The sequence below is a fragment of the Schistocerca serialis genome, chromosome 5, assembly GCF_023864345.2.
Source record: "Schistocerca serialis cubense isolate TAMUIC-IGC-003099 chromosome 5, iqSchSeri2.2, whole genome shotgun sequence".
Classification (NCBI taxonomy): domain Eukaryota; kingdom Metazoa; phylum Arthropoda; class Insecta; order Orthoptera; family Acrididae; genus Schistocerca; species Schistocerca serialis.
Window position 1 is genome coordinate 756,248,860 of NC_064642.1, and position 20,618 is coordinate 756,269,477.

Here is a 20,618-nt window from a genome sequence, read left to right on the forward strand (position 1 = left end):
CGAATTGGTATTCCGTCAGGTCCAGTGGACTTTGTTGAGTGATTTCAGTTGCTTTTCTATTCCTTGGACACCTATTTCGATGTCAGCCACTTTTTCGTTTGTGCGAGGATTTAGAGATGGAACTGCAGTGCGGTCTTCCTCTGTGAAACAGCTTTGGAAAACGGTGTTTAGTATTTCAGCTTTACGCGTGTCATCCTTTGTTTCAATGCAGTCGTCATCCCGGAGTGTCTGGATATGCTGTTTAGAGCCACTTACTGATTTAACGTAAGACGAGAACTTCCTAGGATTTTCTGTAAAATGCGATATCCCTTGCGGCGAAACATTAGTTAATAAAGTGTAGCGGGACAATGTTCAAAACATAACTGAAAATACGTTCACTAAATAGAGATAAGAACATCTATGATTGACATGTCATCTAAAGTCGACATACAATTTTAAAATGTTAGAAATAAGGAAACGGAATAATACAGAATGCTGTGCTTGTAACGTACGCTGTTGTTCTACATTGTTTAGCTCTGGTGTTTGCAGGGTCACAGAGAAAGCATCCTAGGTTTTGAAGGGAAAAGCAGTAATTATAATGATCTGCACTACAACAGAAACAAGATGCTCGACTTACAGAAAAATAATGTAATGTGTGTTCCAGCTCACAAGCGACATTGAAGCAGATAGTTCCTGTGACTTAGTATGGGCAGAGGTTATATTCGACAACCGGAATAAATTAATAACTGGCTCCTTTTACCGACCCCCGGTCTCAGATGAAACAGTTGCTGAGCAGTTCAAAGAAAACTTAAGTCTCATCACAAATAGATACCCCACTCATACAATTATAGTTGGCAGTGACAAAAATACATTTTCAGACCCTATTGTAGATAGGAAACAACTTCCGTAATTGTTCTAAATGCTTTTTTTTTAAATTATTTTTAACAATTAGTTGACGAGGCCATTCAGATTGTAAATGGTTACGAAAACACACTTGGCCTCTTAGCCACAAATAATCCTGAGCATCACGACGGATACAGGGGTTAGTGAACACACAGTCGTAGCGAGGCTCATTTCCGTAACAAAGAAATTCACCAAAACTAAACGCGAAATATATCTGTTTATAAAAGCAGCTAAAAATTCTGTTGACGTCTTTCTAAGAGACAGTCTCCAATCCTTCCAAACTATGTAAGTGAAGACCATATGTGGCTTAAGTTCAAAGAAATAGCATCAACAGCACTCGAGAGATTCATACCAAATAAATTAATAAGAGACGGAACTGATCCCCCATGGGACACAAAACACGACAGAAAGCTGATGCAGGAGCACCGAAAAAGGCAAGTATAATTTAGTCGAACGAAAAATCTCCAAGATCGGCGAAGTTTTACTGAGGCTAGAAATATGATGCGGATTTCAATGCGAAATGCATTTAATAGTTTCCACAACGAAACTCTCTCTAGAAATGTGGCGGAAAATCCAAAGAGATTCTGGTTCTATGTTAAGTAAACCAGCGGAAAGGCTCAGTAAGCGATGAGGAGGTGGAAGAGGGGGGGACAAGGGACCCAACCCTTCGGAGCAGGTAAAATCGTGGCAAATGTCCGCACACCGTGAATACTACCGACTCATCTGTATAGTACACTGAGGTGATAAAAGTCATGGGCTACCGATATGCACATATACAGCAGTAGCGGCTCGTGAGTATTCATTCTGGGTGTTTACAAATTTTTTGATTCAGATAAATCTGAGAGTGTGAAATTAATAGCATCTTCTGTATATCAGTTATGCTTATCACCAAACTTATACAACTACAGCCACTGTCAGTTATAATAACAACAGAAATAATAATACAGTAATAATAATTATAGACCCCTACCGAGGGAAGTGGCGCAGTGGTTAGCACACTGGACTCATTCGGCCATCTAGATTTAGGTTTTCCGTGATTTTCGTAAATCACTTCAGGTAAATGCCGGGATGGTTCCTTCGAAAGGGCACGGCCGATTTGGTCCTCAAACCTTCCCTAATCCGAGCTTCTGCTCCGTCTCTATTGACCTCGTTGTCGACGGGACGTTAAACACTAACCTCCTCCTCCTCCTTATAAGATGCCTAACTTATCTGACAAAAGAAGGAATTGATTTTGTTGTTTTGTACATAATTAAGTACAGTTCAGGGCAATGACGAAATAATGTGTAAGCTTTCGCAACTCTCCGTTTCGCATTTTTGTGTACGTGGGAGTTTCCGTGCTTTTCCATTTTTTCGTACAAATATACAAGATTCCTAACCGACGTATTAGTTCACGAATTTACTTCCGAGCTACACTCACACAACAACTTAGGCTAACTGAACACTTGCTTGTTAAATGTTCGCTTTTGGTCACGCTTGATTTCGTCACTCTGTTCTCGGAGGCCATACTTCTTTGCGGCTAACTTTTTCTGGTAATTTCTGTTCCCAGAATGAGATTATCAGTCGGTGTGTGCGCTGATACGAAACTTCCTGGCAGATCACAACTGTGTGGCGGACCGAGACTCGAGCTCGGAATCTTCGCCTTTCGCGGGCAAGTGCTCTACCGACTGAGCTATCCAAGCATGACTCGCGAAACGTTCTCTCAGCCTCACTTTTTCGTTAGCATTTAAAGTAGATTCAACATAGTTCACGTTTACACTGCACACGAAAGCCGAGTCCCGCACAGTAAGCGACCAACTCCAAACACAAAGTGCCGTTCGTGGAACTCAAGTAGTAATGTCTAAGACAGATAAGGGCCTAAAGCACTCCGCCGTCGATAGCACATTTAACCGAATATCAGAGAAAACAGTGATGCAGCTTTTCGTGAATTTTCATATTATACAGTGTGGGCCTACAGTACAGATAAACCTGACTTACCATAGGATCAACAGATTTCAGAAGCTTGAATAAACGCTGCAGTCTCACAACTGAAAAACTTTAACATATACTGACGACCAATCTAATTTTAGTACAGTGTATAGTGAATGAATCCGCACACCTGAGGAGTGTGTTGTCATCTAGCAGGATTTATGGTGGCACTGACGTAAACTTCTAATTGAGTGGCAAGGGCTAATTGTGCACTTGGAGAACCGTACACGTTCATTATCAAATTCGTATGTATTTAGCCCATAAGGCAATCACGTCACGTGAGTTGCTCACGTGCAAAAGCTCCTTAAACCGTGCACAACTGAGGGTGTGCTCTCTATCCTGATGCCAAGTTTTAACGGAATCTAGAGGAGCGGTAGCGCGGTAGATGTAAGTGCCGTATCGTTCAGATTGCAGCAGCTATGTTACATATAAGAGCATTCAAAGATAAATAACCAATAAATCCGCAAGGTGTCAAAAGTTACGGTGCTCTTACACACCAGCCGCCACGATATACAGACGGCCCTAGCATCGCATACGTAAGATGCAGTGCATTGACAGAGCTGTCGTTTGTACTCACGTGATGCACGTGAAAAGGTTTCCTGCTTGGTTATGGCTGCACTACAGTAATTAACAGACTTTGAACGCGAAATGGTAACATGAGGGAGACGTATGGGACATTCTGTTTCGGAAATCGTTAGGGAGTTCATTATTCCGAGATCTGCAATGTCAACACTATGCCGAGAATTTCAGGCATTACGTCTCAGCCCACAGAAAACACAGTGGCCGACGGGCTTCACTTAACGACCGAGAGCAGCGACGTTTGCCTAGAGTTGTCAGTGCTAACAGACAAGCAACACTGCGTGAAATAACCACAGAAATCACAGTAGACGACCGACGCGAGTGCCATTGCTGACTGCACGTCGCCTGCAGCGCTTCTCCTGGGTTCGTGAAAATATGGGTTGGGCGCTAGACGGCTGGAAAACTGAGGCTGGACACACGAGTCCCGATTTCAGTCGGTAAGAGCTGACGGTAGCGTTCGAGTCTGGCACAGATCTCGCGAAGCCATGAAGACAAGTTCTGAAGAAGGCACTGTGCAAGCTGTTAGTAGCTCCATAACGGCGTGGTCTGTGTTTTCGTGGAATGTACTGGGTTCTCTGGTGCAACTGAACAGATCATTGACAGGAAATAGTTACGTTGGATTGGAGACCATTTTAACCCACTCATGGACTTCATATTGCCAATCAACGATCGAATTTTTATGGATGACAATGCATCATGTCACTGGGCCAAAATTTTTGCGATTAGTTTGAAGAACGTTCTGGACAGTTCGAGCGAATGAGCTGGCTGCCCAGATCACTCGGCATGAATCCCATCGAACATTTATGGCACAAAATGGAGAGATCACTCTTTGCAGAAATTCCTGCACTGCCAACACTTTCGCAATTATGGACGACTATAGGGACAGTATGGCTCAACATTTTTGCAGAGGACTTCCAACGACTTGTTGAGTGTATGCCACGTCGAGTATCTGCACTACGCCAGGCAAATCGAGATCCGACACGATATTACACAAGACATCCCTTGACTTTTGTCAGCTCAGTGTAAGTCTTCGTCGCAAGATATTGACACGAATTATTTGCAGAGAAATAGAAAACTGGTAGAAGACGACCTCCGGGGAAACCTGTTTGGTTTCTGGAGAAAACTAGACACACGCGAGGCTATACAGACCCTACGACTTATCTTAGAAGATAGACTCAAGAAAGACAAAGCTCACTTCATAACTTTGCAGGTTTTAGGAAAGCTTTCGCCAGTGCTGGCTGGACTACACTCTTTCAGATGTTGAGTGTAGCAGGGATAAGTTACTGGGAGTGAAAGGTTATTTACAACCTATACTCAAACCCCAGTGCACTTCTGAGAGTCAAGGGACATAAAACGGAAGCTATAGTTGAGAAGGAACAGAGACAGGGTTGTTCTCTCTGTACGTGAGCAAGTAGCAACGAAACCAAGGAGTACTTGGGAAAGGGAATTAAGGCTCAGGGAAGGAAATAAACCTTTGAAGTTTGCCGATGACATTGAAAGGCAGCAAAGGACTTGGATGAATAGCTGAAAGGAATGGGTAGTGCCCTAAAAAAAGCTTTTAAGATGAACATCAACAAAAGTAAAACATGAATAGTAGAGTGTGATCGAATTCAATCAGGTGATGCTGAGGGAATTAGGTTAGGAAATGAAACAAAAAAGTACCAGGTCAGTTTTGATATTTGGGTACCAACGTAACTGATGGTAGTCGATACAGAGAGTACAGAAAATACGAACTGGCAATAGCAAGGAAAGCATTTCTGAAAAGAGGAATTCGTTGACATGGAACACAAATTTAGTTCTTAAGAAGTCTTTTCCGAAGTGTTTGTCTGGAGTGTAGCCTTGTGTGAAAGTGAAACGTGGACAATAGGCAGTTCAGACAAGAAGCGAGTAGAAGCTTTTGAAATGTGCTGCAGAAGAATGCTGAAGGTCAGATGAGTAGACAGCGAAAAAAAGAAACAAAACTTGTCTAAAAGAGCTGCTGTGTTGGTGGGACACATCCTGAGTCATACAGGAATAGTCAGTCGGGTTGTGGACGGAACAGCGGTGGGGAGGCCTAGACACGAATAGAGTAAACAGGTCAAAATAGCTGTAGGTTGCTGTAATTACTCAGAGGCGAAGAGGCTTGCACAGGATGAACCAGCGTGGAGAGCTGCGTCAAACCTCTCTGCACTGAAGACCACAACAACAGCACCAGCAAATATTTCCGAATGTCGTGCCTATATCTAAAAAAAATTGAGGTTATTTTATTTGTTTTTATTTAATTCGTTTAATTATCAGGCTAAGTGTAGCCGCGAGAGCTAAAGCTCTTTGGTCATGGATTTAGTCATTATATAGCTAAGAGATTACTGTTTAAAAAGCTTATAAACACGAGAAACTAAAGAACTGAAAAGAAAATACTTTTTTTAAGATTCTGTACTACTCACTAACACATTGCAGAAGAAAGTTCTCAAATATTTCAAGGAAGTCGTCTACGTTTGTTTTTTATGCAAACAACTTTTCAGATTAGCTTTAAAGACTTGGGTTATAACTTCCTTTTTTCAGTTTTCCTAGAGGCCTATTGAAAATTAAACGTACTGAACAGTGAACATCTTTTTGTCACATATTTAAGGAAGTGTTAGCCAATGGAAAACCGTTTTTTCCCACGTAGTGAATGCCACAGTTTCTTGTCAATGAGCCAATATTGTCAACAATAAATCCCATGATGGAATATACGTACAGGGGCAGCAGTATTATACGAGGCTAATCTGGAAAGTAAGGTTACAAGAATTTTTTGGAGTATAAAAATTGAATTTATTTTATTAAAATTCTCATGCATTGTAGTACATGTCTTGAGTTATTTTTTCACATAATGAACATTTGTACCTAATTCACTTTGCCATCTGTGGGACGACTTTTCGATTCCCGCGTCATAGACGTCTCTCACCGCCTTTTTTGCCCAGTTCTTTACTTCGTTTTGCACCTCATCGTCGTCGCAAAAGTGTTTTCCAAGAACGTGTTCCTTTAATTTAGTGAATAGATAGTAGTCACTGGGTGCGAGATCGGGGCTGTGACAGGCGCGGCTTCAAACATCTCTACCAAACGAAGTCAACAACTCTTCTGTTGCATGCGCAGTGCGCGCATGCGCGTTGTCATGAAGCAGTACAGTCTCCCGTTGTCCACATCCCGCGACGTTTGTTTTGTATGGCTCTGCAAAGTTTCTTCACGGTCTCACAATATCTTTCAGTATTTATTGTTTCACCTCTTTCGAAAAAATCAACGAGCAGAACCCCTTTTCTGTCCCAAAACACTCACACCATGATTTTCCTCGCTGTTGGCTGACTTTTGAATTTTTTTTCGTAAAGGAGAATGCGTATGGAGCTACTGCACTAATTGTCAGTTGCTCTCTGGAGTGTTGTTATAACCCCAAGTTTCAACTCCTATCACTATAGAGTTGAGAAAAACCTCACCTTCAGCCTCAAGACGGTCAAGAAATCCTCGAGCTCACTGATTCTGTTCATTTTGTGTGCTTTGGTAAGCGTCCTGTGCACGCATCGTACACACAATTCGCGATAATTAAGTCGAATAATCACGATTTCATGAAAAACAATTCGTGAAATGTTTGGACCAACTGCATGCAGGTCGTCAATTGTTGAACGGCGATCGGAGAGAAGTGTTCTTCAATTTTCTGCGTCACATCATCAGTCACAACAGACGGCCTTCCGCTTCTGTCTTCATCGTGAATTTCCGTCCTTCCATAATTTAAATTCCGTACACATTTCGTCACACGCTGCCTTGACATTACGTCCTCTCCATAAATTGAAACAATTTCGCGCCGAATCGCAGCGGCTTTCACGCCGTTAGCGTTTAGGTAGCGAATTGCAGCGCGCACTTTCCACTTGGCGGGAGTCGGAATGAGAACGCTGATTTCTAACAGTCTAAAAGTAAACTCCGCTCGAACAGGCCGTGAAGGCCCAACGGTACCCACCGGCCGCTGTGTTATCCTCAGCCCACACGGCAGTGGTACCAACATCCCCATGCACATTCCACGCTAAAGCTACATGCTTTGTAACCTTAGTTTCCGGATGACCCGAGACAGTGGCCTATACCAAGTTCGCGAATTGACGCCGCACGTCAGACTGGCCGCCTTTTTTGGGCTAAGAATATTCTTGGTGGGTCCACAGTTGCCCCAGATATAAAACCATACGATGGGAGACCGTGAAAGTAGGCAAGGTGAACAGGACTTCTTGTTTCCGTGCCGGAGACAGTGGAGAACATTCTTATAGTCAGGCTAGCAGCATTCCATTTGTACATAACATATTGATTGTGATTGCACTCTCCGTCCCAAGAATTTAAAATGGTCGATTCCACTGTTTCACCACCTTGGGGTATTGCATTGGAAACTGCATGCATAGCGTTATGTTGCAGATAGGCCTTAATCTGTTCTCTTAAGCCATATGCTACATCATTTAGTAAATAAAAAATGGTTCTGAGCAAAATGGTTCAAATGGCTCTGAGCACTACGGAACTGCTGTGGTCATCAGTCCCCTAGAACTTAGAACTACTTAAACCTAACTAACCTAAGGACATCACACACATACATGCCCGAGGCACGATTCGAACCTGCGACCGTAGCGGTCGGCATTTACTTAATATTACACGTCTTTTCCGAAAACACTTATGTCATCTACAAACAAACAAACAAATCAATCATCTGTTACGTTTAGTGGTAGATCATTAATATACACTCAAGGAAAAAAAAGAGAGAAACCACGAAGCAATTATCCGAATAGGAAGAAAATCGGTGGATGTGATGTGCATGTACGGACAAGCAAATAATTACAATTTCGGAAAAATTGCACGATTTATTCAAGAGAAAGAGATTCACAAATTGAGCAAGTCAATAATACGTTGGTCCACATCTGGCCCTTATGCGATTAGTTATTTGGCTTGGCATTGATTGATGGAGTTGTTGGCTGTCTTCCTGAGGCACGTCGTGTCAAATTCTGTCCAACTGGTCCGTTAGATCGTCAAAATTCCGAGCTGGCTGCAAGCTCCTGCCCGTAATGCTCCAAACTTAGATATGTAGAACTCTTACGGGGCGACAACTATTGAACTATATGAAATAAAATCGTCATAGCTTCTGCACGGTTTGCGTTAGGACGTTCAAATTGCACGGCTGGCCGTGGGGCATGATGGGAATTAGTATGCGCGAGCATGGTTTGGTTTAGCGACGAAGCCCACTTCCATTTGGATGGATTCGTCAATAAGCAAAATTGGCTCATCTGGGGGACTGAGAATCCGCATTTCGCGATCGAGAAGTCTCTTCACCCTCAACTGGTGACTGCGTGGTGGTCAATGGCCAGCCACGGAATAATCGGGGCGATATTCCTTGATGGCACAGTGACTACCAAACGGTACGCGAAGGGTTTGGAAGACGATTTCACTCCCATATCCAAAGTGACCCCGATTTCGACAAGATGTGGTTCATTCAAGACGGAGTTCGACCTTATCGAAGCAGGAGAGTGTTTGATGTCCTGGTGGAGCACTTTGGGGACCACATTCTGGCTCTGGGGTACCCAGAGGCCACTGGCATGGGGCTCAATTGGCTACTGTATTCTCCGGATGTGAACACAAGCGACTCATTTTCGTGGGGCTATATTAAGGACAAGGTGTACAGCAATAACCCCAAAACCATTGCTGAGCTGAAAACAGCAATTCAGAAGGTCATCGACACCATCGATGTTCCGACACTTCAGCGGGTCATGCTGAATTTCGCTATTCGTCTGCGCCACATCATCGCGAATAATGACAGGCGTATCGAACATGTCATAACATAAATCCGAATTTATGTAGAGACGATTATATGTTGAATAAAGTGTGTGCACGCCGTAGTTTGTAACTGATTCAGGTTTTTTCTTCATATAGTTCAACAATTGTCACCCTCTAAAAGCTGTTTCCAAACAAGTATACCACAGATAGATACAGAAATTAAGCAAAAATAAAAGTGAATCAGTTATTAAATTGCTAAAGATTAAAGACTAGCATAAGCGAGACGAAATGTCAGGTGCGTTATGAAGACTGAATGCACCACGTATTACTACTGTATTCCGCCACCTGCGCAATGTGTCTCTCAGGAGTTGTCGGTTCTTGACGGATTGAAATGCTGCTTAGTGAGACTACTTTAGAAAAAAGGAGAGAGAGATAATTTAGATAATTAACAGAGAAGTTATTTGCAGCACGCTTTTTTAATTTTTTTTGTTTTGTTTAGCCGAGCGATCTAAGGCACTGCAGTCAGAGACTGTGCGGCTGGTCCCGCCGGAGGTTCAAGTTCTCCCTCGGGCATGGGTGTGTGTGTCTGTCCTTAGGATGATTTAGGTTAAGTAGTGTGTAAGCTTACGGACTCATGACCTTAGCAGTTAAGTCCAGTACGATTTCACACACATTTGAACAATTTGTTGTCAGGTTCGCAGTGCCGCTACAGGGAGGGAGTATCCACAGGAAAAGCAATTTATGTTTTCATTGCAAGGCACTCGAAGGACAATAGGTATTTTCTTTGATGTACCAAAAGCATTTTATTAGGTGGACAACGCAGCTCGTTGCGGAAGTTGGGACATTATGGGGTTAGTGAAGAACTCAACAACGCAGTAGGAAGCAGAACAAATATGAGCTGACTGGGGTCGAATTAATTGACTCGGGCGGAAATCGGTAGATGCAATGTACATGTACAGACAAACAAATGTTTACAATTTCATAAAATCTGCATGATTTATTCAAGAGAAAGAGAGTCACAGATTGAGCAAGTCAGTAACGCGTTGGACTTACTACTCGCTATTTTGCAAGCAGTTTTAGGCTCGGCATTGACAGGTAGAGTTGCTGGATGTCGTTCTGAGCGATATCGTGCCAAATACGTCCGATTGGCGGTTAGGTAGTCAGAACCCCAAATTGTTTGCAGGGCCCTGCCCGTAATGTTCCAAACATTCTCAATTGGGCGATCTTGCTGGCCAAGATAGGGTTTCTCAAGTTCGAAGACAAGCAGTAGAAAGTCCCTACTCAACGTGATTCCTGACCGAAGACATATCTGTAGACGCCCCGGACAGCGGTGAAATACCAGTATGACTGTCGCCCGCCATATGGCTCGACAACCAGGGGTGACGGTCTGGGGTGCCACTTCATTTCATAACAGGACCCCTTGGGTTGTCATCCACGTCAGTCTTACAACAAAGCGGTACGTCGACGATATTCTGCTCCCCGTTTCGTTGTCCTTCATGGCAAGCCATCGTGGGCTTACATTTCAGCAAGACATTGGCCGCCCGCACACAACGAGAGTTTCTACTGCATGTCTTCGTCCTTGCCAAACCCTGCCTTGGTCAGCAAGGTCGCCGGATCCTTCCCCAGTTGAGGACATTTGGATCATTACCTGTCTCAATAAAATTATGACTCAACTTGCCGACTATGAACAGGAACTGATTATTAAGTATTTTGCGCTATTCTGGTGGATCACTAACAGTTTTTATTTCAGAGAGATCTAATGTGATGAACACTGACATTCCCAACGATAACTCATTCACAACTGACCATACAATTTTAATTTCGCTCATAGCTCTTTCTGTTATCCTGGTGTAATGCGTTACTTTAGTCTGTTTGATGACATTCTTCAGTCCTTTGTGGTATTTTTTTGTGGTGATGTTCTGTAGTTGGGCTGTGAATGTCCTTCTTATTACGATACAGATCCCGTTTTCTCCTGTATGGCGTCTAATGCCATTAGTTATCCAAACTGGTGGATTAGTATTGCATACCTGCTTTCAATTTTTAAGCGGTAAGAATTTTCGACGATAGTCATGAAGATACTCTGTACGGTACACTTTGTAATCTCCCACTTCCTTCCTGTTTTCATCTATTGTCCACATTACTCTTTTATGAAGATTTGAGAGGATCGAAGATTACAATAAACTTTCTAGTTTACTTAGCTTGTCATATAGAGTTGGCCCCAGTTCTTCTTGTCTAGGGGTCTGATCCTTAAAGCTGAAAATGTCACATTCTAGGTCCTCACTGTTAGACTGATCTAAATAAATTTGAAGATTGTTGTTGCAGAATTTTTGTTTTTAGGTAAATCTGTTTTCTCACATTTTAGTGTATCATACAGACTTTTGATTTTTCACATTAACAAAGCCGAAAGTGTTCGCACAAAATACAAAAATACGTCCTATCACATCAGAGGCATGCTTACGACTCTCACACTCTGCAGCCATAACCATATTTCAAAGGGTTTACAGTGTTTCTTAACAAATGAATTTCTACGAGTTTCTGTTACTTTCGATTATTATTTCATAAATGAATCCAAAAATAAACATAGCAACCAGTACAGTATTGCGTAATTTATAATAGTGCCAATATTTCGTAATTTCAAATGTTTCTAAAAAAAATAATTTTAACTGTACATTCAGACTAGTACTTCTCGATTATAACATCGAGACTAAAACATTTTATAAAGTAAAAAGGCAAGAGAACCGTGTGTGCAGACGCCACCGCGTGGCTCCGACGACGATTTGCAATAACGCCCAGAACATCAAGCTACATTTCGCCATCTTGGGCGTTTTCTGTATTAAATAAAAGGGGAATGCTATTATTATCCTGCCCCCTCTAACCGATGGTCCTCTTCATACACAAAACTTCGGTAGTGTTTGTGGACTTGGGAAAATTAATTTAGTGGCATTAATTAATTATTCGACTGGACGGAGTTAGGTATCAGTTTGCTTTAGGTAGCTTTCGGTAGCTCAGCGTGTTCGGTCAGAGAGCTGGTTCGCCTCTGTAACAAAAAAACTGAGTGAAAGGATCAACAACGAACTTAAACGGATGTCATGTGACGTCCGCAACGACCAAACACAACGATCAACAACGAAAAAAAAAGTAGCTAACTGCCGAACGATTCTACTGCCGCCAACATACATTGCCTTTAAGGACCACGAAAGTAAGATGCGAGAAATTAGGGCTCATGCGAAGGCATATATACAGTCGTTTTTCCATCGCCCTATTTGCCAGTGGAACAGGAAAGGAAACTGCAAGTAGTTGTACAAGGTACCCTCCCCCACGCACCGTACGGTGGCTTGCGGAGTACCTATGTCGATGTATATATAGACGTATAATGCTGGTCCATGAAATTTTTCCGTTCTTAACGTTTCGTCCAGAGCTACCCTCGACATTTTCAGAGATCTCGTTCCACTGAGTCTTGCCGACTGACGTGTCGGTCGTACTGTGACAAAATTTGCACGGTAGAAGTTTACACGTGATCGGCAGAGGCAACATTGTTCAATGACTTCGAATGTGGACAGGTCATCCGTCAAGGGAGAATTAGTCAAACATGCTGCCTCTATACCCATCCATAATTGCGAAAATGTAACTGGTGCAGGATTTCGTGCACGAGCTGTGCTGTCGATTGTGCCCCACAAATGTTCGATGAGATTCACGTCGGGCGATCTGCGTGGCCAAACCATTCGCTTTAACGGTCCAGAGTATCCTTCAAACCAATCACTGACAAGCGCGGACCGGTCACACGGCACATTGTCATCCATAAAATATCCGTTGTTGTTTGGGAACATGAAGTCCATGAATACCTGTAAATGGTCTGCAAGTAGCCAACATCACTGAGGACCCAGTCCAATTCATGTAAAACACAGCCCGCACGATTATCGATCCACCAGCAGGTTACACAGTGCCTTGTTGACAATCTGGGTCCGTAACTTAGTGGGGTCTGCCCTGCAGTCGAACCCTACCATCGGCTCTTATCAACTGACATTGGAACTCATCTGAGCAGACCTCGGTTTTCCAGTAGTGTATGGTCCAAGTTTACGAACCCAGGAGAGGTTCTGTGGGCGATGTTGCGCTGTTAGCAAACGCACTCGCGTCGGTCGTCTACTGTCATAACCCGTTAACGCCAAATTTCGTCTCACTGTCCCAACATTTACGTTCATCGCACGTTCCACGGGTTTCTTTGGTTATTTCATGCAGTGTTGTTTGTGTGTTAGGATTGACAACTCTACGCAAAGCTGGCTGCTCTCGGTCGTTGACAGAACTTCGTTGTCTGTCGTCAGAGCTAATGCTCTTGACACTGTGGAACTCAGCATATTGAATTCCAGCTCCAACTACTACTTCGCGTTTAAAGTCTGTTAATTCCCGTCGTTCAGCCATAATCTCGTCAAAAACATCTACGTATGAACCACCTGAGTGCAAATGACAACTCCATCAATGCACTTCCACTTTATACCTTGTGAATGCGATACTACCACCATTCGTGGATCTGTATATCGCTATTCCTGCTAGAGTTTGTACACTACTGACCATTAAAATTGCTACACCACGAAGATGACGTGCTACAGACGCGAAATTTAACCGACAGGAAGAAGATGCTGAGATATGCAAATGATTAGCTTTTCAGAGCATTCCCATAAGGTTGGCGCCGGTGACGACACCTACAACGTGCTGACACGAGGAAAGTTTCCAACCGATTTCTCATACAAAACAGCAGTTGACCGGCGTTGCCTGACGAAACGTTGTTGTGATGCCTCGTGTAAGGAGGACAAATGCGTAGTATCACGTTTCCGACTTTGATAAAGGTCGGATTGTAGCCTATCGCGATTGCGGTTTATCGTATCGCGTCATTGCTGCTCGCGTTGGTCGAGATCCAATGACTGTTAGCAGAATATGGAATCGGTGGGTTCAGCAGGGTAATACGGAACGCCATGATGGATCCCAACAACCTCGTATCACTACCAGTCGAGATGACAGGCATCTTATACACATGGCTGGAATGCATCGTGCAGCCACGTCTCGATCCCTGAGTCAACAGATGGGGACGTTTGCAAGACAACAACCATCTGCAGGAACAGTTCGACGACGTTTGCAGCAGCATGGACTATCAGCTCGGAGATCATAGCTGCGGTTACCCTTGACGCTGCATCACAGACGGGAGCGCCTGCGATTGTGTACTCAACGACGAACCTGGGTGCACGAATGGTAAAACGTCATTTTTTTCGGATGAATCCAGGTTCTGTGTACAGCATCATGATGGTCGCGTCCGTGTTTGGCGACATCGCGGTGAACGCACATTGGAAGCGTGTATTCGTCATCGCTATACTGGCGTATCACCCGGCGTGATGGTATGGGATGCCATTGGTTACACGTCTCGGTCACCTCTTGTGCGCATTGACGGCACTTTGAACAGTGGACGTTACATTTCAGATTTGTTACGACCTGTGGCTCTACCCTTCATTCGACCCCAGCGAAATCCTACATATCAGGAGGATAATGCGCGTCCGCATGTTGCAGGTCGTGTACGGACCTTTACGGATACAGAAAATGTTCGACTGCTGCCCTGGCCAGCACATTCTCCAGATCTCTCACCAATTGAAAACGTCTGGTCAATGGTGGCTGAGAAACTGGCTCGTTACAATACGCCAGTCACTACTCTTGATGAACTGTGGTATCGTGTTGAAGCTGCATGGGCAGCTGTACCTGTACTCGCCATCCAATCTCTGTTTGACTCAATGCCCAGGCGTATCAAGGCCGTTATTACAGCTAGAGGTGGTTGTTCTGGGTACTGATTTCTCAGAATGCACCCAAATTAAGTGAAAATATAATCACATGTCAGTTCTAGTATAATATATATGTCCAATGAATACCCGTTTATCATCTGTATTTCTTCTTGGTGTAGCAATTTTAATGGCCAGTAGTGTATAATGCTTTCATACTTTCTTTGTCAGTAATATCGTAAATCCCCTTATGCTTCCTATATGGAGAGTGCTGATCGGCTGTCGCTGCGTTGCAGATGAGAGCGACAGCGCTAGTGGTGGTGGCAGCCGTGGCGGCGGCGGCGGTGGCGGTGGCGAGCGGCTACGACCCGGAGGACGAGTCCCTGGCGACGGTGCTGCCGCCGCGCGGCCAGTTCGAGGCGTTCTACGGCGGGCGCGCCTTCGGCGTGGAGGACGCGGCGTCGCGGCCGGCGCACGGCCACGCCTCCTACTACGCGGAGCGCAGCCCGGCGCTCGTCAACGCGCCCAACGCCGCCGCCTACGGCTTCCGCTTCGACGGCGGCCGGCGCTTCAACTACGACCGCCGCCGTCGCCGCTAGTCGCACTCACCAGTCCGGGCCAGGGGCTCGCCGTACTCCGCCTCGTCTCAGGTTCTCCTCTAAAGACCTCAACTCGCGAGACAGGTCTCTGCCGGTGACTGCGACAGAAACTACAGTGGTGTACAGCAGAAAAGGCGAGTGTGTTTGCATTTCCCAGAGTATGGCACAGAAACTTGGCAGCGCCATCACTTTGCTGTTTGCCTTGCCTCACTCAGCGTGCTCCAGCAGTTCTCTTTCCTGGCAGTTGGTAGATCTGGTCCAGGCTCATTGTGGGCGGTGCAGCTTCAGCTTCTGACGCCTTTCTCATGCAACTGATGTACACGGGACGCCATTGCTGCAGTGGTAAAGACTTGGCAGATGAGCTATACTTTTCAGAGGCAACCAATAGGACAAATTTAAGGCCGAGATGTGGCTATGCCCTGATAAGGTAGACAATTTTTTAGATTTAGGCTGTAACTCATTATTTCAATGACGTCATGGTACTCATATTTCCAAAATACTTGTCACACACTCTGTGCTGACTCTTACAGGATGACAATGTAAGAATCACCTGAAAATGACAGTTATCATATGTCTCTGATTAATATAAAGCAAAAGATACATGTATCGCGATTTACAGGGTGAACGAAAAAGATGTTGACATTAAATGGGTGAAATTACGAGGCAGGGATTTGATTACACCCATCTCGCTCAGTGCACTTGTAGAGCCTGTCCATTCTACTGGACCATCTGCGCAGGGACAGAAGGACCTCACTGTTTGGACGCTTCAGATCGTCTGTGTTGCTAGATTTGATGGCGGAGACACGATCCTTGACCATGCCGCACAGTCAAAAAACGCATGGCGTCAGGTCGGGTGAACGTGCTGGCGAGTGGAAAGGATGACCTCTAGCAATCCAACGTTTACCGAACGTGTCGTTCAGGTAATCCCGACCCATGTGACTGTAATGGGCAGAGGTGCCGTCTTGCTGAAAGTACCCTCGCTGGAGGATGGAAAGTGGCGCGTTCTCCTCCATGAACGTGCTGAACATGCCAAGTTAATTCTCTCCCCTGATTGTCTGTTCTTCAAAAAAGAAGGATCCAGTCACTCCACAGCAAACGTTCACCCTGGGAGAATCCCGCACGTGCTTTCGAACTTCCAGGTGGTGCTCGGTCGTCCAGATGACACAGTTATGCTTGTTCACACGACCACTGATATGGAATGTTGCTTTGTCAGAAAACGTGAACAGAATGTCACGCTCCAAGTGCACCATTTCCAACATAATTTGGGCAGCAATCACACGTAATTACTTGCCCGCGTTTGTGAGTTGCTGCACAATCTGCAAGTGGTTTGGCTCCATTCCTAAATCATAGTGCAAAATTCTAAGCACTGACCTTTGAGAAACGTTAGCCTCTAGAGAAAGTCTACTCGAGGACTTGGTTGGGCTGGCTATTGTTGGTCCTTGGATGAGGATGATATTCTCTTCAGTTCGGACAGATCTCTTGCTACCGCTGTTTCCCTTGCAATTGTCTTGAGCAGACAAACTTCTTGTAGATCCTACCAACTGTCAGGCGCGATGGCGCATTCCGTCCAATCCAGGCCTTGAAAGTTTCTTGCATGATGCTTGAGGACTGAAAACCTCCAGCCACGAAATTATCTCCCTACGTTCCTCAATGGAATATTGGGACGCCACGGTTTAATCAAGGGAAAAACAAAAAAAGAGAACACCCATTTAATGTTTACATCTTTTTGCCCCACTGTATTTTCAAGTAGAACTGAACTAAATTTACTACCTATTAGTAGACTAAAACCCTTTGCCAGATTGATATTGAGGCTGGGTGATCATCTTAGAGGGAACTGAAGTCATGTATTGTTTGTGTGAATTCATGAACTGCTCCTTGTTTACTTTTGGGACCAACAATAAAAGAATTTTCATAATGTTCGAGTTTTGATTAATTAATTTTACAGATTGGTTTCCGAGTTCAGACAGCTCATGGAAATATCTCAGAATAAAATGAAAGAGTTCTTAGAGTAAAACTCTTAATTCAGTATTCGAAAATTGTGTCCTTTCCCGTTTTGTGGAAAGCCAGTGTCTCCATTTTTTGTGTAGCCACTGTAATTTCGCAACTTAACATTTCAACTGCCATTTTCTGTTTCTATCGGCTCATTTGTCATTGTAAATTGCTTAAACTTTCCTGATGTTTGATTTTCACTTGTTTATGTCTATCTGTATGTCTGTCTCTCTCTCTCTCTCTCTCTCTCTCTCTCTCTCTCTCTCTCTCTCTGTCTGTGTGTGTGTGTGTGTGTGTGTGTGTGTGTGTGTGTGTGTGTGCGTGTGATTGTGTGTCACAGCGAAATCTGAGACCCTCATTTCTATAACATAGATAAAATCCTGAATATGCCAGTGTTATTATTTCTGGATGCCTTGGTTCTCTGAGTGTTTTTCGCAACAGGCAAAGGTCTTGGTTTGAGTTCTGCAGTTCAGTACAAAACTTATATTTTTCTGTGGAAATAAATGTGTTGATAAAGTTTGAATTGCGTTTCTATTTCTCGATGGAACCTTTGTTACAAATTTCAGCACTAAGTTGGAAATTTTTGGAGTTGGCTACACACTAGTTTCTAAACAGGAGCAGAAATATTTATATGAAATATCATGCCCTTAAGCTTATAAATTCTCTTTACACATGAAATATTTGTAAATTCTTCAAATTAATGGGTATATACATTGATTGTTGTATCAATGATTGCTGTAACTATTTCTCAAAAATATTTAGGACTTCAAGCTGATTCTATTAAAAACTAGGTGAGTGTTTGGGTACCGCACATTCGTTTAACCTGTTTGGGTACGGAACCTTCAGCAACGTTACTATAACTCAAAGAGCAGCTACTCGACAACATTCCTTTATTTTTTGCATGGTATTTTTACACCTGTAGACATTGACGCCTACCTTCTGAAATGCAGGGTAAATTTTCATCTGTTATTGTGAGCCAGTTTTGGGATTATAATGTATCATGTTGGTTGTAACAGGTACAGTAAGTGTGAAGATTTTATCAATCACAAGCAGTCTGCCTTTAGTTGGAGAATTCAAACAGCTCAACAACATTTAATGAGTATGATTCTCTCCATTTCTTGTTTTGTGATGCACTTGTATTCAGATTCCTACATGTCTTTCCACTTGTAATTTGTGATACATCTGCATCGCAAAAGAATTTTTACATACAGTATAATATGTAAGCTGTAAATGAGTGTGTCAGTTAAATGAAGCAGGACAGGTATTGTTGTTTCATGCAACTATCTGTAATTTTAGAATACTAAATTACAATGTTTTCATAGCATTTCTGTATGCATTTCTTCTAAGTCTTTGTATTAATATACAGTGCTATGCTGTGCATTGCTAAGTACTCAAGTAGGTAGGTGCAATATACAGAAAAAAAATTTCTGCATGATGATGGACTGATCAACAGCTGAAGCTTCACTACAAATTACAGTTGGCAGTTAAGGTTTAGAGGTTACTTTAGAAATAAGACAATATAGCTCTACAAGAAAATCTTGTTTGTTTCGAAATCATAGAATAGAAAGAGTGAGAACAAATGAATCCACACATCAAAAGAAGTTTTGCATCACCTCAGTACCGAGAGTTCCGGAACCTGTACAGAAAATTGGAATAGATATAAGCATAAACACCAATTCCGCCCTTTTTATTGCTCATGAAAACCACACATTTCATGTTGTACCACCATACGCTGAGACCTTCAGAAGTAGTGGTCCAGATTTCTGTACACACCAGTACCTCTAATACCCAGTAGCACATCCTCTTGCATTGATGCATGCCCGTATTCCGCATGGCATACCATCCACAAGTTCATCAAGGCACTTTTGGTCCAGATTGTCGCACTCCTCCTCCCTTTTCAATCTATCCCAGGGATGTTCGATAGGTTTCATGTTTGGAGAACATGCTGGACGCTCTAGTCGAGCGATGTCGTTATCCTGAAGGAAGTCATTCACAAGATGTGCACGATGATACCAATCCTGGGCGTTCCATTCGGCATGTTGTGGGGCCCATATGTACCGCGCCTGCGTGGTCTCGTGGTTGCAAAGATGGACCTTGCCATGGACGTCGGGATTGAAGTTGCGCATGGTGCAGTCTATTGCGCGCAGTTTGAGTCGTAATATGACGTCCTGTGACTACACAAAAGCATTACTCAACATGGTGACGTTGCTGTCAGGGTTCCTCCGAGCCATAATCCGTAGGTGACGATCACCCACTGCAGTAGTAGCCCTTGGGCGGCCTGACCGAGGCATGTCATCGACAGTTCCTGTCTCTGTATCTAAAAAAAAAATGGCTCTGAGCACTATGGGACTTAACTGCTGAGGTCATCAGTCCCCTAGAACTTAGAAATACGTAAACCTAACTAACCTAAGGACATCACACACATCCATTCCCGAGGCAGGATTCGAACCTGCGACCATAGCGGTCGCGCGGTTCCAGACTGAAGCGCCTAGAACCGCTTGGCCACACCGGCCGGCTCTCTGTATCTCCTCCATGTCCGAACAACATTGCTTTGGTTCACTCCGAGACACCTGGGCACTTCCCTTGTTGAGAGCCCTTCCTGGCACAAAGTAACAATGCGGACGCGATCGAACTGCGGTATTTAGGCATGGTTGAACTACAGACAACACGAGCCGTGTACTTCTTTCCTGGTGGAATGACTGGAACTGATCGGCTGTCGGACCCCGTCCGTCTAATAGTCGCTGCTCATACACGGTTTTTTACATCTTTGTGTGGGTTTAGTGAGATCTCTGAACAGTCAAAGACTGTGTCTGTGATACAATAGCCACAGTCAACGTCTATCTTATGCAGTTCTAGGAATGGGGTAATGCAAAACTTTTTTTGATCTGTGTATATTTTACAAGAACAGATAAGATTCGATTCAGTGCACATTCCACGGAACTATAGTACAGTCTACAAGGATATGGAACAATAGAAAAAAATTAAAATTCATTATAACCTTTTTATACAGTAGTTTCTACATATACTACAACATATAAAATAAATCATAAGATATTATAGCCAATTATTTCCAAACAAAAATGATTACAACATTCACTTA

General features: G+C 43.6%; 1 protein-coding gene across 1 annotated transcript in view; it reads left to right on the forward strand.

Moving 5' to 3' along the window:
- LOC126480939 (uncharacterized) overlaps positions 1-18,041 on the forward strand; it is a 48,908-nt gene extending 30,867 nt beyond the window's left edge. The window contains exon 2 of the mRNA XM_050104356.1: positions 15,227-18,041. Within this exon, the coding sequence (XP_049960313.1) occupies positions 15,227-15,529 (303 nt within the window). The 3' untranslated portion in view covers positions 15,530-18,041. The remainder of the gene's footprint in view (positions 1-15,226) is intronic.
- Positions 18,042-20,618: the final 2,577 nt, after the last annotated feature.